The sequence below is a fragment of the Alternaria viburni genome (genome assembly GCF_023758015.1).
Source record: "Alternaria viburni strain BMP 2772 chromosome Unknown scaffold_34, whole genome shotgun sequence".
NCBI lineage: Eukaryota > Fungi > Ascomycota > Dothideomycetes > Pleosporales > Pleosporaceae > Alternaria > Alternaria viburni.
In genome coordinates this window covers 32,803-49,838 of record NW_026055803.1, presented here as the reverse complement: position 1 = coordinate 49,838, position 17,036 = coordinate 32,803, and the positions used below count along the sequence as shown (strand labels likewise).

Genomic DNA, 17,036 nt, shown 5'->3' with positions numbered 1-17,036 from the left:
AGTAGATGCTGTGGAGATAGTGGAATAGCGAAGTGAAGAGACAAGATAAGATCCGAGGAGTAAGGAGATCTCATGAAGCTGCAACCGGCGTGTTGATCTCGTTGAAGGGCAGGCTCGTCCTGATCCTTGCACGACGAGCTGGCTTGCGAAGATCGCAAAGGCCGCTCCCGACTTCTATCTGCGTCGACAACACCAATGCAGAAGTGATGTTTGTTGTGCGAAGGATCGCTGCGCCTGGGAGGCCTAGGGTTGAGGACGGAGACAAGGCGAAGTGGGGAAGTTGGACTGTGCGTCATTGGCCAGCTCCCCCAACAATGGCGTTCGCCGTTGTAGATCTCTTCGCTTCAGCCTGCACCCTTTTGTTTCGTTGCTATTCTGATACTTCAATTCAACCAGTCAAGCCGATGGAAAGTTCCTGACGTTTGACCAATCAGGTTATTTCCGCATGTTTGAAGGCTTGTAAACGGCAGCCTCCCGCTGCGCCTGCGCCAGTTCTGTTCGCTTGAACTACGGTGGCTATGTATCAGCCGCAGGCACACGCCAAAGCTCACAGCAGTGATGCGCAAACCACTTGCGAAATCGGCGGTCGCTAATACGGTGCATCGAACGGATAGAATGAGATCACGGTGTCGCTGAGGGCTTAGTCGTGTTCGAGCACAACCTTGAAGACATGTCTTCAGTTGGCGAATGTCCAGAGTCCTGGCAAGTCATCGAATATCGACCAACATGGGGGGAAACGTAATCTCTATGCTCTGTTGCTTGGAAATGTTCGGTGGACAGCTGTGGTATGGCGTCCGGAACATGACCTGGTCTTTCACGGGTACCATGTGCGCTGACGTCCTCGAGAGGCAGTGGGATATATTAGCCGCATAATGCTCAACCTGGACCCTTTCAGCTCAAACTTCTTCCTTGCGTAAGTTAGCCCGTCCGTGTATTACGTCCATGTCTAGCAGGAGAGAGTAACTGCATTACGCTTACCATATCACCCGCTCTCCTGACCGCCGGCATCTATCTCTCGTTAGGACGCATCATCGTGATCTTCAGGGCCGACTTTCCGAAGTCAAAACACAAGATTTACACGTACGTGTTTGTCGGCTGCGATCTGCTCGCTCTTGTCCTACAGGTTATTGGTGGTGGCATGGCGGCAACTGCAGGAGACACGGATAGCTCAAGAACGGGAATCAATATCGAAATTGCTGGTCTGATGTCCCAAGTCATCACCATGACTCTTTTCCTGGCTCTTTGGGGCGAATCTCTTCTCCGTGTGCGGCATGCGAAGTTCTCGAGCAGCTTGTCATGCACCCAGCCACCATTGTGCATCCATCTTCGTTCGACAAAGAACTCGATCTGTTTCCAGTGGAGTCTTCTTGTTGCAACTGTGTCCATCTATGTGCGCTGCATATATCGTGTCGTTGAGCTTTGGACCGGTTTCGGCGGAGCTCTGATTGATCACGAAGCCACATGTGTGGTATCTGAAGGGCCAATGATAGTCCTTGCAGTTGCTGCATTGACAGTGTTTCATCCCGGTCGAGTATTTTCAGACCTCTGGATACCTGCTGGTAAGGGCGTTAGGTCAATGGGAGAGCTTACTGATGATAATGCCAGTACAGACCACCTTGCCGAGTAAAAGTGGAATAGTGCGGCGTACCAGCGTGTCTAACAACCTGAAGACATCGCTTGAAGCGGACCAAATGCTGAATAGACTTTAAGAATGTCATTTTGCGTCGAGCAGCTGAAGATGGAATGATGGCCATGTCCTGTGGCAGCCCTTGTGGCGTTGTGGTAGGACTATGCGAGTCATCAGTGTCCGTCAAATTCCATACTTTTCTCAACAAATGCACTGTTCATCGAAGTCACTTTTCCTTATACCGTTCCGGTTTAGCGTTTCACAATCGACTCGGCCCCTGCGCAGATATACCTGTTAGATGTATAAGAGCTGCCTGGACCTTGAGATCCCTGGAGCCGCAGCTGGAAATGCCTGGAACCAAATCGTGGCTGTGTTGTCTTGATCCTGTGATAAGTGCATCTAGCGGTCAACCTGGTGAAAGGACTTTGATGTCGGTCGTCGTCTCGAGAGCTAGCAGAGGCATTCATGAACCTTAAGCGGATCACACCTGCCTCATAATGATCAACAAGTTCGCGATCGTTGTAAAGGCAGGTAGCGGACAGCCGGATTGGTATCAAGCCAGCTACGTAGGAACGAGAGGTCGATGCTTGCCGCTCAGACCCACGAGGAGCGGATGCCCCCGACAGGCCATTCTTCGGCATCCGAGGCTTTGCGCGCATGTACTTTACGTCGGAGAGCGATTGCCTCGCTCGGGCCCTGATGAGGTCGTCGGTGGTGCGGAGAGCAATGTGCACCGACGTTGCAGAAGCGGCGCGCCGATGGCATGGTCTTTGGGTGAAATCCCGATTGAAGGGAAAGTCAAGCTGGGGATGTGGCTGAGTGATCCTCACCGTCGTCGCTAAATTATGCACCTTTCCTCTTTCGGCTGGCTCGCCGGCTTTCACCCTTTCTTTCGAGCTCGCCCTTCCTGTACCTCGCCAACAACAATGACCGAGACTCGCCAACCGCAGCCGTTCCCGGCGAGACACGACTCAAGTCCATAAACGTTCTTCTTGCTATCGCGAACAATTCCTTGTCGACATGCGCCGTGCCATGTGCTCCATGCGTCCCAAACGCTGTGCCGCATGTCTGCGTTGAATAGCCCCATCCTTCCAGCCTTACGGGTACTACGCCCAGGTGGTGGCGCGCCATCTCCTGTCAGCGTTTGGTAAACTGGAAGTCGACATGTTGTTTCATGACCACATCCGTTCCATCTCGCCAAATCCGCGCTAGCTAGCGTTGTGGTGACCTAAATCGGGGACTTACACGGCCTCATCTGCAGCCCAGCCTGCATGAAGTCAGCCTCTTGATGTGCATTTTCATCATGGCGAGCAAGGCGGAGCCTCACCTGCGGGCACCGTATGCTTGCAGAGTTTCAGACGCGATGCTGGACAAGGTACCGTGCCTCTGGCGCTTCTGTCTCTTGTTTATGCTTCACCTCCCCTTGTCCATTTACTTCAGTGCAGGCCCATTGTTCAGTACATATTTTCTCTCTGGGCCAAAAGCGATATAACAATACTCGGTGGAGCCTAGCCCGCAAAACCCGTCTGGTACGGTTGCAATTATCTCTCCAGTGTCCCGGCACATATTGTTCAACACATACTACGTACTGTTACCGACGCGATCGACCGTGCAGCGCATCACTATGGACGCAGACAGACGACTCGCCAAAGCTCTCGAGGCCGCCAACGACGCTCTCCAACATCTTTCAATAACCGCGGACTTCGGAAGTCTAGACTGCACACATATCGACCGACTTCTTGGGCGAGTAGTCGATCTACCAACCGAGGGAAACCAAAGGAACAGCAGACGAAATTTGCTTGTCATCCGGCAGTGGATGATTAGTGAAGGCCCCGGCGTCGTGCTTCTCGAAGTCCTGGGCCAGTTATATTGGCGGTTGGGCGAGCTCAATAGCAACCAGTTCGAAAAGTTCAAAGCGACACTTCATCAACGACAGCCGTACGTAAATTTGGTGAAAGATGCGAACGCAGTAGCACTAGTGATTCAGCGCATTCGATACATCCAGAGATCAAAGGCGGACGCTTGTCAAGACTTTCTGTCCGAGTTGTCGGATCTTATCGGCGCTAAAGGTATGCGTTTCACCATACGAGTACCAAACATAGCTTGCTAATCTGAGCAGTCGATTCACCAATGCTAACTGTAGAAGCTTTACAGATATGCTCACGTAGTCCGACGCGATCTGTCCGTTCTCGTGACAGCATATCTTCACAGGAGACGGGACCCGCAAGTCTCATCAAGTATTTCCCACCAAGTATGGTCCCCGCTGCTGGAGATATGGAAAACTTCCTCATCGACTTCTATGTCAGGGGCATCTGCCCGGGTCGCACCGTTGCATCGCAGACGAATGTGTATACGTCGTTATTACAGGTTGCGGATACTTGCTTGAGCACACGCTACGCTATCCTCAGTCTCTCAGCATCATACCTCTGCGAACAGATGCCGAAAGACAAGGATACCTATCACCAAGCGGAACTGTATTACTCGACGCAAGCACTTCAAGCTCTAGCATCACAAATCAGCGATGGTCATCACTATACCGGTGCCCTGGCCACAAGCATGCTACTGATGCATCACGGCCTGATCAATCAGGACGACTCTCTAATGTGCTGGTCATGTCACGCTAATGTGCTCGATGCGATTCCCCCGGAAGCCATCACCCACAAATCTGACCCCGTCATGTTCCTGCACGCTCAGCTCATCCTGGCTCGTACCGCACGAACTTCTCACCAGTTAAGCAACACTCGGCAGCATGCATTCGAGACGACAAACTGGTTGGACAGTATATCGCCAAGCGATTCTTCCAGGATTTCGACTACTCTGGGAGTCTCACCTCAGTTGCTCTTCCTCATTTCATCCATAACATCACTTCCGACGGGCCCATATAGACTAAACAAACTCATGTACGCCCAAGCACAAGAGAAACAGCTTCAAGATCTAAAGCAGTGGAGTTCAGAGCCAGATGGGCCAGAGAAAGAAATCCTACTCGCCACAGCAGAAGCCTTTCGCCTCGCCGCGCTCATCTACCTGCGCTGTCGCGTCTACGGGTAAGCATCTTATATAGTCTAAAGCTTTCACATTTTGACATGTCTCCAGGTTCACAAGATTCCACTCCTCCATCCTCGAGCTCTCCGACGCACTCCATACTCTCCTCCTTTCGCTACCGGTGAAAGGCCCACTATACACCGCCATCTACCCCGTCTGGCCCTTCTTCGTTGCTGCAGTCACTGCAAACTCAGACAAACGCGACCGCCTATACCAGCGCGTCGTACCAATACGAGAGGGCGACAAGAACACACTCCCACCCGTGCTCAGGCGTATCAGCGGTATGCGTACCTGGCTTGCAAATCAGGATGCGGCATGCCAGCGCGACGACGGATGGTGGGACGAAATGCTTAGTCCCAAGTCTAGCACCATCGCATTGAGCCCGCATCTGTTGTGCTTGGGTTGAGCAGCTGCCAAACCCGCCGCGACCAGTCCGTCGCACTTTACCAAGTCCCTCAAGCTACCCTTTCTTCCATTCTAGAAATCGCTGTCAAGATCCCATCTCTTTCTGATCTCTTACGTCATATATCCTAATTGGATGCATCTTAGCGAGTCATCATCCTCCTATCATTTCGGCACATCTCAGGCATTTCTTTAAGCAAAGCATTATCGATCACTCAACGTCGAGCCACCCTACAGCGTCTAGATCTCAATTCAATCAGTCTTCGCCGAGGCAGTCTCTTCTCTTTCCTATCACCTGGTTCCACCATCCAAATCATCCACACAACGTCCCGACACCATCTAGACAAGATTTCGCTTATCTCAGTCTTTGAACCCTCACTCTCTCACCCGTTCCCCTCAGTTTTATGACCGAATCATAAAAGGTTCATATGGGTGATTTCGCATCTTCCTTCACATATACCTAAAGGCAAAACCCTGATGGAATCTCATCCCCTCCAACAATCACGCCTAGCCTACACCTTCTCCTCCCACCACCTCACACGCCCCACGGGCACCATCGCAAGTCACAACAGCTGTCACGCTTCATACCAAGCACAGCCAACGCAGCCAACGCAGACAACGCAGACAACGCAGACAACGCAGACATACGACAAGCCACAGCATCAGCCGTCCTCGCAAAATGAGCCTGATCATTTCCAAAACCTAGTGTCATGATAGCAACAGGGTAGAAAGAATCGGTGGCGGCGGTGTCGTGCTTTTTGCAACCTAGAAGATGGGTTTCAGTAGGCGTGATTCGTGTGATAGCTATGCCCGGTACCCGTCACAACAGCGCAGAACGGGGTAGGTTCCCAAACTGAACCTTATCTGTCTCTGTGTTGCCTGATAATCTGTACAATCCTTCTGTCGATCGTTGCTTAAATTCTTTTCATATTCCAATCACACTATCTTATCAGCGTATGCCAACCCCGTATCTCGCATCGCATCCTTCGACCAAACCAATACCATGGATTCAGCTGCGCGAATGGAGCAACATAAGCATAGCAACGAAATTAACCTTGTCAAAACGCAGTCGAAGTCCCGAACTGCATTCCAGCTTGCCTTCTCTTGATTAGAGGACACGTACCTAACCATGATAGATACACATATCCGGTTGTTGAATCTCTGAAAGCTTGCGGCAGCCTGTAAGAGCAATTACTTTCGCTACTACGGGGCACAAAGCGGAGGCGACGTTGAGCGGAATAGGGTGGATCCCGTTGTTGGTTCACCGGAGAAAGCTTTTAGATGGCAACATACCGCAGGGTGGAAGGGGAAGGCGTATGTCCAGGAGGGTTGGTATTGTTACCGCTAATACCGATGAAGTGAGTGTGTCGCTCAAGACGTGCATTGGTCGTAGCGGTCAGGCGAGCGTTTGTGCATCTCAAATTTCTGCAAGCTGGTAGAATGGGGTCTTCTACTTCACACTAGATGGATGTCTTGTTCTTCGACGCCCCAATCTTCCCACTCCTTGCTGCGCTCACCACCTAGGTGAGAATAAAAAACGACGTCGTCGTCATCACCCTCATTCGTATGTGAGCCCAATATCCATGACGCCCCGAGATACTCGTAGTGCTGCTCTCGATCAGTCTGTCGCAAAATGCAGGGCATTTCGCAACCAAAGATGATTGCGCATGAATCGTCTTCCTTGGTAACGTCAGGAGCCAGGCCCCAGTATCCGCGCCTGGTAAAGATGAATCGCCTGTCCGTAATGTTGCCCTTGATGTGATCCCAAATTTCCTCTGCATCAAATCCTAGATCATCGTCGTGTACGGGGTCGCCGGATGCCGATCCGCCGTACAGAGGCAGCAGGGTCTTGCGATAGGTAATGTATGTAGCCCTAGTCCGACGCCAATCTGACCATCTTCCGTAGTATGAAGTGCAGGTTAGACAATCGAAGAAGGCATCGAAACCGTGAGAAGTTCCGTAAGGCGAAGTGTTGAGCGTCTGAGAAATACTGTCCCAGACCTCATTCAAGGTGTCCGACATATCCCATTCTTCTCCTTTGAAGATGTCTGAAACCCACAGAACGCTATCGAGAACGACACCTCTTACGGAAAGGATGTCATGATCATCATAGATCATGGCATTCCAATATGATCCGTCACTAGGAGTGGTAGTCACCCCGCGTGAAGTTCCTCTTCTCGGAATTGACCATCTACGATTATCCCAGCGCGGTACCCATGACGGTATGCCAAGAAAATTTGCATGAGGGTGGTGACAAACATATTCCAGCATCTGTACATCCTTTGTTTGTTGAATATATGTTACTGCGAATTGATGGTACACGTCTAGAGCGTGTTCGTGATAGTTGGGGGTTATGGTAACCACACCCTCGATGCCGCCAGAGAATTCCATGAAAGCGTATATTCTATCGCGAGAGTCTGATAGCTTCAGCGCTTTTCCAGCGCTGAGCTGTGTTAATAACGACGGCGACCGCCATTGGTGCGCCTTACATAAAGTTGCAATAAAGGCCTCGTCCTTCTGTTTGAAAGCCTCCGAATGGGACCACACGGTCCGTGCTTTGATTTCAAATTTTGTCTTTATTCGTTCCCCGCGCATTACCAGCCATATGTTTACTCGCATCAGCTTTTTCCAGTTGAATTCGCTATTATGCCAAATGACTAGACCGTACCGCGCAGATGCCGCTTCTCTGACAACCCAACCGCGCTCGAACCATTTATGACGGAATAAGTTGTTCAGAGAATTCCACCGAGAGTCGGACAGGAGGGCATCATCATCCTTGGGCCAAGGAAAAGCATCCCGCGCCATATTGATGTCTTTGCAGGTCTCGTCGAACATCCGATTGACGTCATCTAGTAAAGAGCACACCAATGGTCCATCGCCATAGTCCTCGGGTCCAATGTAGATCAAGACACACTTCGCCGACCGGTATATATCCCCCATAATGGCTACCTGGTGCCCCTTCTCTTCCAAATCATCTTGATTGATGCAAATGCCATCAGCCCATAGCTTACGCCGTTTATGAGGGAGTCGAAGTCGCCGCAGCACATTGGAAAGACTCTTGGTGATTCTGATCACGCGGCCGTCGCACATGATCTTCTTGTTCTTCTTGCTTTTGCCCCAGACATAGGATATAGCCTCGAATGTTGTCTTGGCCAAGGGCGCTGTCTGTAGACTGCATTTGAGAGGGTCGTTTCCGGTGCCTCGGTGTAGAACGATGTAGCGGAAAGACCCATCACGAGGCAGCTCGTTATATTGGTATGGCTGAGCTGGCGGGGTTTTGTGGGGTTTGCGTGGCATTGTGAATGCTTCGCTCGCGTGGCCAGGGGGTTCTTGGAGATGCGATACTTCTCTCTTTCGTAGAGTATCTCCTCGCGTATGAGTCGTATAAAATGCGGGAGGTAAAGAGCGTTGAAGTGATCTTGAGTACCGGAGCGAGACGTCGATTGAGGAAATGAAGAGCGAACGAAGGGTGTGAACGGTGAGGCTGGGGAGTGGGAAGAGATTGAGAATGAACAGGCTGAAAGCGGGGAAGATGACTTCTGATCTCGTGCATGATATTTGCAACCAACCATTGCTACCCATGATGGCAGGGGCTGTGCCGCATTGCTGCATACACAACACTATGTCTTGTTAAGAAAAACGTATCCAAAATCACACCAGCATCCCCATCAATCCCAACTATCTTGCATGGAATGTTAGTCAGATCTACTGCAACATAAAGATTCTGTTTTTCTTCGGTCTCGCGAATACCTGATCTGCCCCTGTACATATACCCCATGCTGTGAAATGCTTCTTGAAACCCACCAATAAGAGTCGCTACTTCCTCGCCATATCCTGCGCCACAATCGCCCGAACATACCCCGCCACCTTCTCCGCCACCGGCACCCCGTGGCGAATACAAAACCCATGCGGCCACCCCTCCCTCTCATCAATCTCCATGACGGGTTTCCAATTCTCGCCTTGCCCTTCCACCTCCTCAACCCCATCCCCACGACTAAACCTCCCACGAGTGTGAATGAGAGCATCCCTCGTCGCATCAGCAACCCAATGGTCTTTTCGCGCGAACAAGAAGCGCAAGATGGGCCGCGGGTGCGGATGCTTGGTTGCGGGCTCTGAAGCGGCGGCGCCCCAGATCTCCTCGTCCCAGATGTCGGTGTCAATTTGGAACATCTCGTCGCGAGCCATGTGGAGTGCTTCGTGGATGCCGTGAGGGGATTTGACGAAGGCGGCGGTGGTCTGCGCGGCGTCCGTAGGGAAGTCCATGAATTTTGCGATTAGGGTCGTGAGAAGAGAAATGGGCAGGAACATTGTAAGAAAGTTGACGAAGAGGGCTGCGAAGGTTGCAAAATTGGAGTTCTTCAGGAAGGGCTATACGACACTGTCAGCATGTGCGGAAACAAGCAGTGCGGAAACAAGCAGTACGAAAACAAGCAGTACGAAAACGGGCCTGTAACAGAGCCCATCCCTGATGACGCAGAGCGACGAGCCACTCATGATTCCCGCAATACTTGACCATCCCATACGGAAAGGTACCCTTCAAATGAGAGGAATTGCAACAATCAAAGAACCCAGCCCATGTGAGTGTCGAGAACGGACTGCCCCTCAAAATAAACCCGAACCACCAACAACAGAAACAAAAAAATGTACTCACAGAAGCCTTCATCCCACTCTCACTCCTCGCAATATCCACCACCGTCGGAAACAGCCCCACCGCCCCAACAACCCTCGTCTCAAAATCCTCCCCCACCATCCCATGCGCCCTCAACCTCCTAATAATCTCCAAACAAATATAACTCCCCACACTATGCCCCACCAGCACAACCCTAACATCCCTCGCACCACCACTCTCCTTAACCTCCTCCACAAGTTCCGCAAGTTCATCCTCCGAATGCCTAATCTGGTCCTGCAACCCATACGGCGGCTGTTTCCGCCATTTCATCGTCTTGATCTCAGCGTCGTTCATTTCGAAGCCAGAGAGACTGCGGCCGTAGACTTGGAATTCTGTGGACCGGTCTGAGGCCGTGTTGTGGGTTAGTAGCCCGTAGAGGTGGGTGAGGAAGGTGCGGTAGTATTCTACGAGGCCTGGGTTGCCGGTTACGAAGTAGATGAGGTAGGTGCGGGATGCGGGTTTCTTTCCGGGCTCTGGGGGGGTGCGGAGGTGGATCTGTGAGGCGGGGGCTGTGGATGACATTTTTGGTGGTGCATATATTATCGAACTGATGATTGAGGGCTGTGGAGGGGGCTGAAGTGCGAATTAAAGAAGCGCGACTTTTGATATCTCGGATGCGCTAATGTTCTAACCGGGGATCGTGCATGGTGGCGCTATGCTGCGTGGGGTATAGCGTGCGTCGACGGCTTCTAGAACCACGGACTGTCCTGACCGACAGAGATCGACCACCGAACTTCGAAAATATGTCAAGCGTTGACATTATACAAGATAATATCGAGCGCATTACAGGAAACTTCGTTTGATATTACCAGGTACTGATCGGGTATCACTACATCTTCCAATGACTAGTCCTGCTTCAGAAACAACTCAAGCACTCCAACCATCTTCTCTTTCCTAGCTGCCCTTTCCTTCTCTCTACCACCATCCTTCCACTTGACCAGACAATCTGCAAAGACGACAGCGTAGTTCCTCACGATAAGCTGGCGGATAGCCTGTTCAGGCACCCGACTCAACGTCTTCCTTCTGACCTTGGCTTGCGGACTGGACGGAAGGCTCATATCCATGCTTGCTCTCTTGTTGCTATCTTCCGGGCGCGGTTTCGACACCTCAGTGATCTGGTTCGCGATGTTTTGGAGAAAGGAGAGAATGAGAAGGAAGGTAGCGTTGTGGTTGGGCGCTGTCGCTAGTACCTCCAAGATGGCCATCTTCTCATCGTCAGATGTGAAGAACGGGGAAGATGCACTTTTCGAGGCCTTCTCCTGACGGGCTAACGCTTCTTCTAACTTTTCCCACAGACTCTTGGTGATCACGCCGTCTGTGAGGCTGGAGAGGAAAGTGATGAGGGCTTCAGCTAACATTTCGACCCGCTCGGTGCTGCGGGTCTCCGGATAGAATGCGTCGACGAATGGGGTATCGCAGTCCAGCGCCTCATAAATCCCTGCAAGCTCGTCCTCTCTGTCATGTCCATTATTATTTCGACCCTCAACAAAAGGCCACCCTGCGTTGTCCTGCCAAGGCGCCCTCTCCCCTTCGCTCTTGGTCATGTCCCATTCGGCCAGGGTTCGCTCCGTCAGGTCTTCTATCGCCTCGGTCAGCCGAAATACTTCCCTAGGCACGCTCCATTTTACCTCGCCACGGGCTGGTATCTGGTTTTGCAGCTTTCTGATACCGCCTTCGGGGATCTTGATCAGCTTGTCAATGGACCGTGCAAGTGCCGACGGTTGCCAGTGGGCGCGTATTGGGAGGAAGTGGTCACGTCCGTTTTCAACGCGGAGGACGAGGATTTCGTCAAGCAGGGCATCCCCTTCGTTGAGATCGCGAACTGAACTTGTACTCTCAATCTTGAGTTTCAGTTCGACGTTGAGTACCTCGGCAGGCGCGAGTGTGAAGTACTGATGGATGTCGTCTGGACTTGGCTTATCAAGCTTGTCTTGGGCCTTGTCAAAAGTAACAGAGAGCCATGGCGGGAATGGGCCGGCAGGTTGGTCTTTGTCCACCGGACGATCAGCGAACCCGAAGGTGGCTGGTACCCGACCAGTGTTTGCGATGGTGATGTTACGTCTTGTAGACTTTGCGAACTTGACGTCACCGAAGTCGACACCTTCGAAGGTGCTGTCTGTTTTGTCTCGCCCGTCAGATGGAGAGCCAGTCGCCCGTTCTACCACTACTGCAATCGACGGGCGGCCTTCGTTCTCCTGGCGGTCTATCTCACGAGCGACTTCGGCATGAATGGCAGTCTTCAGCTCAGGGATCACGGCGTCGTATTGCAGTTTGAAGACAGCGTCCAAGGGTTTGTGGTCGGAGCTGAGAACACGCATGTGGGTGGTGTAGTACTCAAGCAGTAGCTCAGCCTCAAGATTATCTTTGGTCTTGATCGGCTCAGGCTCTGGGTCTTCATTCTCATCATAGTCGTCGTCACCATCGTTGTCTTCGTCGTACGCGTACAAGACATTCTTGACGCTGTTGACGTCGTAGTCGCCTGGCAGGTCGATCCCCTCTATTTCTTCGCGGTATTTGCGCGTTTCTTCCCGATCTCTAAGTTTGGCTTCGTGGGCCTGTTTGGCTGCTCGCGTACGGTAAAGGATGCGATCGCACCAACTAGGACAGCGGCGCTTCTCGCTTGAGTCGAAAACGCCAACTTTGCCGACGTCGTACTTGTAGGACGGCAAGAACCGAATAGGGCCTTCTTCCCACCCATCATGAAAAGCCTTGTCGCTCTTCATCATTTGGTGCAACTCATCGTGCGGTAGTAGGGATGAGATGGTGGTTTGCAGTGAGGCTGGATCGAGTTCTGGCGGCATAGGAACGGCGTCGCGCGCTTCTTCAGATGATTGCTTCGAGCCATACCCGGAGTCGTCAGATGTCGAAGTACGACCGGCATTTTCCTCTTTGTCCAAGTCTTTTGTATGTATGGTGAGTAGGCGGCGCACGTCGTCGCCTGGCATGCCATGGAGACGATAGTTCAGGTCGCCAAACCAAAAGGCAAAGTCCTCGTCACCTAAACCTTCACCGGTGTTCTGCGAAGAGCCTAGGGAATCTATTACAGGATCGAAGCGTGTTCGGGAGTTGATCTGAGCTGCATCCCAGTTTCTTCTCTCCAACGATGACTTGTCTGCTCCAGCCGCCAGATGGGAATTTATGAAGACTAGTCGAGTTGTCTCTCCCAGAACGATGCGGGTCGTGACACCGCCCTTGTTGCCCATGTATCCCATCAAGCCAGTGCCGACACTTGTGGTACTAACATTCTTGATCTGCGGTAGGACGGCTGGGGAGGCATAGATGACTAGCCACAGACCAATGAGCTGCTGCTCTGATACCAGCTGATAGCCCTTGGGCAGCACAGCTTCCAGCGAGGCTTTCCATTTGTTCGCCGTGGAGGGGTCGGTAAAGGGTCTCAGAGCCTCTGCGGCAGACGTGATGTCGACGATCTCTTGGAGACCTAGCACGTAGATGTCGACCTCTTCTCTGCCCGGGACCTCTCCTGATTCGCGGTGGGGGACAGTAGGCTCTGACGTGCTATGCCGTGCTTCCTGGGCGGGAATGCTCTCTCTGCTACCCTTGCCGTGCTCTCCAGGGTCGGACACGCCGAGCCCAGCGAGCGACTCTTCAATGCCCTTGCCCTGGACGAACCACTTGCCGACATCCTGCTCGGTGCCTTTTTGCGCGCCCGTGTTCCAGGTGCCGACTTTGATGCGCACGTTGCGCGGTCGCGTGTACTCGGCGCGGCGCTCGTATAACGCCTGCGAGAGGGATGTCTGGTGGGTGGTGATGGAAGCTATGCTCGGCGTGCGCGGGTCGAATGCGCCGGGGATGGTGGCATCGAGGCGCTCAGTGGAGCGCACGGAAGAGGCGTCGGGCGCCATGGCGGGGTGAAGGAGGATGGCGGCGGGCGAGGGTGGGCGGCGAAGGTTTGCAGGGAGGGATGCAGGGTCTGCGTGAACAGGAAGGCATTCACCCCATGGTTATGATTTGAGTGGGTAAGCGGGCACCAGGCGGTTGAGCCACAGTCCGCTGCTGGCAATGACGATGATGAAGAGCCGGGCAGTGCCAGGACACCGGCGCAGTGGCTTTCGGCATGGCTGTGCTTAGCTCCTCGACACCCCACGCTGCAGGGCAGGAGCTCTCCAGGGCCCGGTGCCTGACTACACCAATCCCGTCCACACTCTCCCTCTCCTTCACCTCCACCACAACAAACATCCATATCGAGCCATGGCGCCACACCGCAAAGCCCGCGCAAACCAGAACCAAGCGCCTCCCCAGCCGTCAGACTACGAGACGGACGCGCCGCCTGCTGTCGACGTGCCCCTCCCACCGCCGCGGTCAAACGAAGAGCTCAACTTCTCCGTCCTGCGTCGCGAGTACGCAGATCTCGTCGCCATAGAGCACGTCACGCCCTATGCCGCGCTGTATACCTTCAACCTCGAGACGCAGTCATGGGAGAAGATGGGCATTGAGGGTACTCTCTTCATCTGCCAACTGACTCCCTCGCCCATCGGGGCTGAGCGATACTGCGCCATCATCCTAAACCGTCGCGGCCTAGACAACTTCTACCAGGAGCTCACTAGCAGTGAAGAGATGGAGATTTCCGATCCCTATGTCATCATCCAGGGCGAGCAGGTCTACGGCATCTGGATCTTCGCCGACCCGCCGCCTGCCTCAACCGCCAACTGCCGTGTCGAGACTGCCGCCAAGATGATGGACATCGCCGACAGGGCAAGAGCGAGCCGCGAAGCCCTCGAGCCTGCCGTACAAGCGACCGTGCCTCCCGAGGCCGCCTCCTCTGCCCCAATGGGCCGCCAACTGTCTCTACGAGAGCTCTTCGGCCAACAACGCGAACAAGACGCCGGTTTCAACATACACAACCACAACACCCAACACATGCCGACCATGCATCAGCAACAACCATACATGCAGAATCCTGGCATAGCACAGCCTGACGTGCTAGGTCAGCTCTTCATGAAGGCAAAGCAGAATCACAATGGCCTTGGCTGATGTGACTTTACTCCAGGTGCTGTGCAACGGGAATTATTCGGCAAACGCGAATGCTCGCCCGCAGAGCCGCAATCAGACGACACGCTTGTGCCTTCTTCAGAGCTCGACGCTCAAGTCAAATCAGCTCCGCAACCACCCATGAGCGCTTCAAGCCATTCCGTCAGAGAACACGAGCGCAGTATTGAGCGCGAGAATGATGGATAGTCATTTATCATTGGCCACTTCCTCTACGACATCACATGGATGTTGATGAGATCTGTGTCCATCTTCGTACTCTATTGGCTGGCTACACACGAAGAGCGCAAAGATCGGCAGATCATCTATATACTTGTGTCTATCCAGATACTGCAGCTTGATGCAAGCTTGAAGGACTACTGGTATGGATCTCTCAAGAAAGGTTGCAGGTGCAACTGCAGGTGCCGGAAGTCTTGTGGACGACGATATGAGGGCAGGTCCATCGTCGTATGAACTGGGGTCAGCTTGCTTGTCAGTGCACGTTTCAGCGTATGTACACTATTACTACATCGATACCCTATCCCAAATCTTCATCCGTAATCCAATAGTGTAGACCATTCGACTGAATGCTAGCTTTCATCTGACCGTCGGTCATGACTTCTCCCCGCTGAGGCTTTGTGAAGACTCTTATACTTCAGCACTTAGACCATGCGACAGTAAAATGTGAACTGGGGTGTCTACTGCGTCTTTACTGTGAGTGTATATACAGTGTCATGAGTGGAAGACACGCGACAGCTCAGGGACCTGGTAGGGCTGAGTGACCTCACTCCCGCAGATCCCTGCATGCTACCCCACGGCGGGGCATGCGCTCCCAAAAATTTCCAGGCGCAAACACCCTCACGCCGCAACAAGCCATTGTACACACATCACACACCATGTCTGAATCTCTCCGCGTTCTCCTAGTCGGCAACGGCGGCCGTGAACACGCCATCGCCTGGAAACTGCTCCAATCCCCCTCGATTGAGCACATCTACGTCTGCCCCGGTAACGGCGGCACCGCAACCCTCTCCGACAAAGTCACCAACGTTACCACCGTAAAAGACAACGACTTCGCCGGCCTCGTCACCTTCTCCAAAGAAAAGAACATCAACCTCTTGATACCCGGCCCCGAAGCCCCCCTCGTCGCCGGCATCGTCGACTACTTCCGCGACAATGGCCTCAGCAGCATCAAAGCCTTTGGCCCCAGCGCAGCCGCCGCGCGCATGGAAGGCAGCAAGACCTTCAGCAAAGACTTCATGAAACGGCACAACATCCCCACCGCCGCCTACGAGAACTTCAGCAAATACGACGACGCAAAAGCGTACCTCGACTCCATCTCCCACAACGTCGTAATCAAAGCCTCGGGTCTCGCAGCAGGCAAAGGCGTCATCATCCCACAAACCAAACAAGAAGCCCACGCCGCGCTCAAAGACATAATGCTAACCCGCGAATTCGGCACCGCAGGCGACGAAGTCGTAATCGAAGAGTTCCTAGAAGGCGACGAGCTCTCCATCCTAACCTTCAGCGACGGCCGCACAATCAAATCCCTTCCACCCGCACAAGACCACAAGCGCATCTACGATAACGATCAAGGCCCCAACACCGGCGGCATGGGAACATACGCGCCCACGCGAATCGCACCGAAAGACGTGCTCTCGCGCGTCGACAGAGAGATCCTGCAACCCACCGTCGACGGCATGCGCGCCGAGGGCTACGAGTTCAAGGGCGTGCTCTTCACGGGGCTGATGATGACGAAGAACGGGGCGAAGGTGCTGGAATACAACGTCCGGTTTGGAGACCCAGAGACGCAGAGTCTGTTGGCGCTTATGGAGGGGGATTTAGCGGAGGTTATGGCGGCGTGTGCGGAGGGGAGACTGGAGGGTGTGGATGTTAAGGTTTCGGGTAGGAGTGCGGCGACGGTTGTTGTGGCTGCGGGGGGTTATCCGGGGAGTTATGAGAAGGGCACGGTTATGAGGTTGGATGCTGTTCCTGAGGGTGAGTTTCTTTTTTTTCCTCTTATCTATGGAGGTTGTGATGATGCTAAGAAAACACAGATGTTGTCCTCTTCCACGCCGGAACCTCTTTCTCGGATAACACGCTCAAGACTGCTGGTGGTCGCGTCATCGCTTCTACGGCTACGGCGCCTACGCTGGAAGAAGCTGTTGCGAAGGCTTACAAGGGCGTCGAGTGCATACACTTTGAGGGCATGCAGTACCGCAAGGACATCGCTGGGCGAGCGCTGAAGAAGTAGAGGAGGATTTTGGGAAAACATGGCGTTAAGGGTAGGCATACCAAAGACTTCGTAGGAAG

The 17,036-nt window shown here is 53.2% G+C and overlaps 5 protein-coding genes across 5 annotated transcripts; 3 read left to right on the top strand and 2 right to left on the bottom strand.

Moving 5' to 3' along the window:
• Positions 1-3,251: 3,251 nt before the first annotated feature.
• J4E79_010854 (uncharacterized protein) lies at positions 3,252-5,075 on the top strand (the record flags this gene model as incomplete). The annotated part of the gene is made up of 3 exons (XM_049359687.1): positions 3,252-3,696; positions 3,747-4,671; positions 4,721-5,075. The coding sequence occupies 3 exons, from the start codon at positions 3,252-3,254 to the stop codon at positions 5,073-5,075; spliced, it is 1,725 nt and encodes a 574-aa protein (XP_049205786.1).
• A 3,812-nt stretch (positions 5,076-8,887) lies between these two features.
• J4E79_010853 (uncharacterized protein) lies at positions 8,888-10,262 on the bottom strand (the record flags this gene model as incomplete). Its single annotated transcript, XM_049359686.1, has 2 exons — positions 8,888-9,439; positions 9,723-10,262. The coding sequence occupies 2 exons, from the start codon at positions 10,260-10,262 to the stop codon at positions 8,888-8,890; spliced, it is 1,092 nt and encodes a 363-aa protein (XP_049205785.1).
• Positions 10,263-10,585: 323 nt separating this feature from the next.
• On the bottom strand, positions 10,586-13,603 carry J4E79_010852 (uncharacterized protein; the record flags this gene model as incomplete). Its single annotated transcript, XM_049359685.1, has 1 exon — positions 10,586-13,603. The coding sequence occupies one exon, from the start codon at positions 13,601-13,603 to the stop codon at positions 10,586-10,588; it is 3,018 nt and encodes a 1,005-aa protein (XP_049205784.1).
• Positions 13,604-13,949: 346 nt separating this feature from the next.
• Positions 13,950-14,732, top strand: J4E79_010851 (uncharacterized protein; the record flags this gene model as incomplete). Its single annotated transcript, XM_049359684.1, has 1 exon — positions 13,950-14,732. The coding sequence occupies one exon, from the start codon at positions 13,950-13,952 to the stop codon at positions 14,730-14,732; it is 783 nt and encodes a 260-aa protein (XP_049205783.1).
• An 890-nt stretch (positions 14,733-15,622) lies between these two features.
• Positions 15,623-16,977, top strand: J4E79_010850 (uncharacterized protein; the record flags this gene model as incomplete). The annotated part of the gene is made up of 2 exons (XM_049359683.1): positions 15,623-16,721; positions 16,781-16,977. 2 exons carry the CDS (start codon positions 15,623-15,625, stop codon positions 16,975-16,977), a joined length of 1,296 nt encoding a protein of 431 aa, XP_049205782.1.
• Positions 16,978-17,036: the final 59 nt, after the last annotated feature.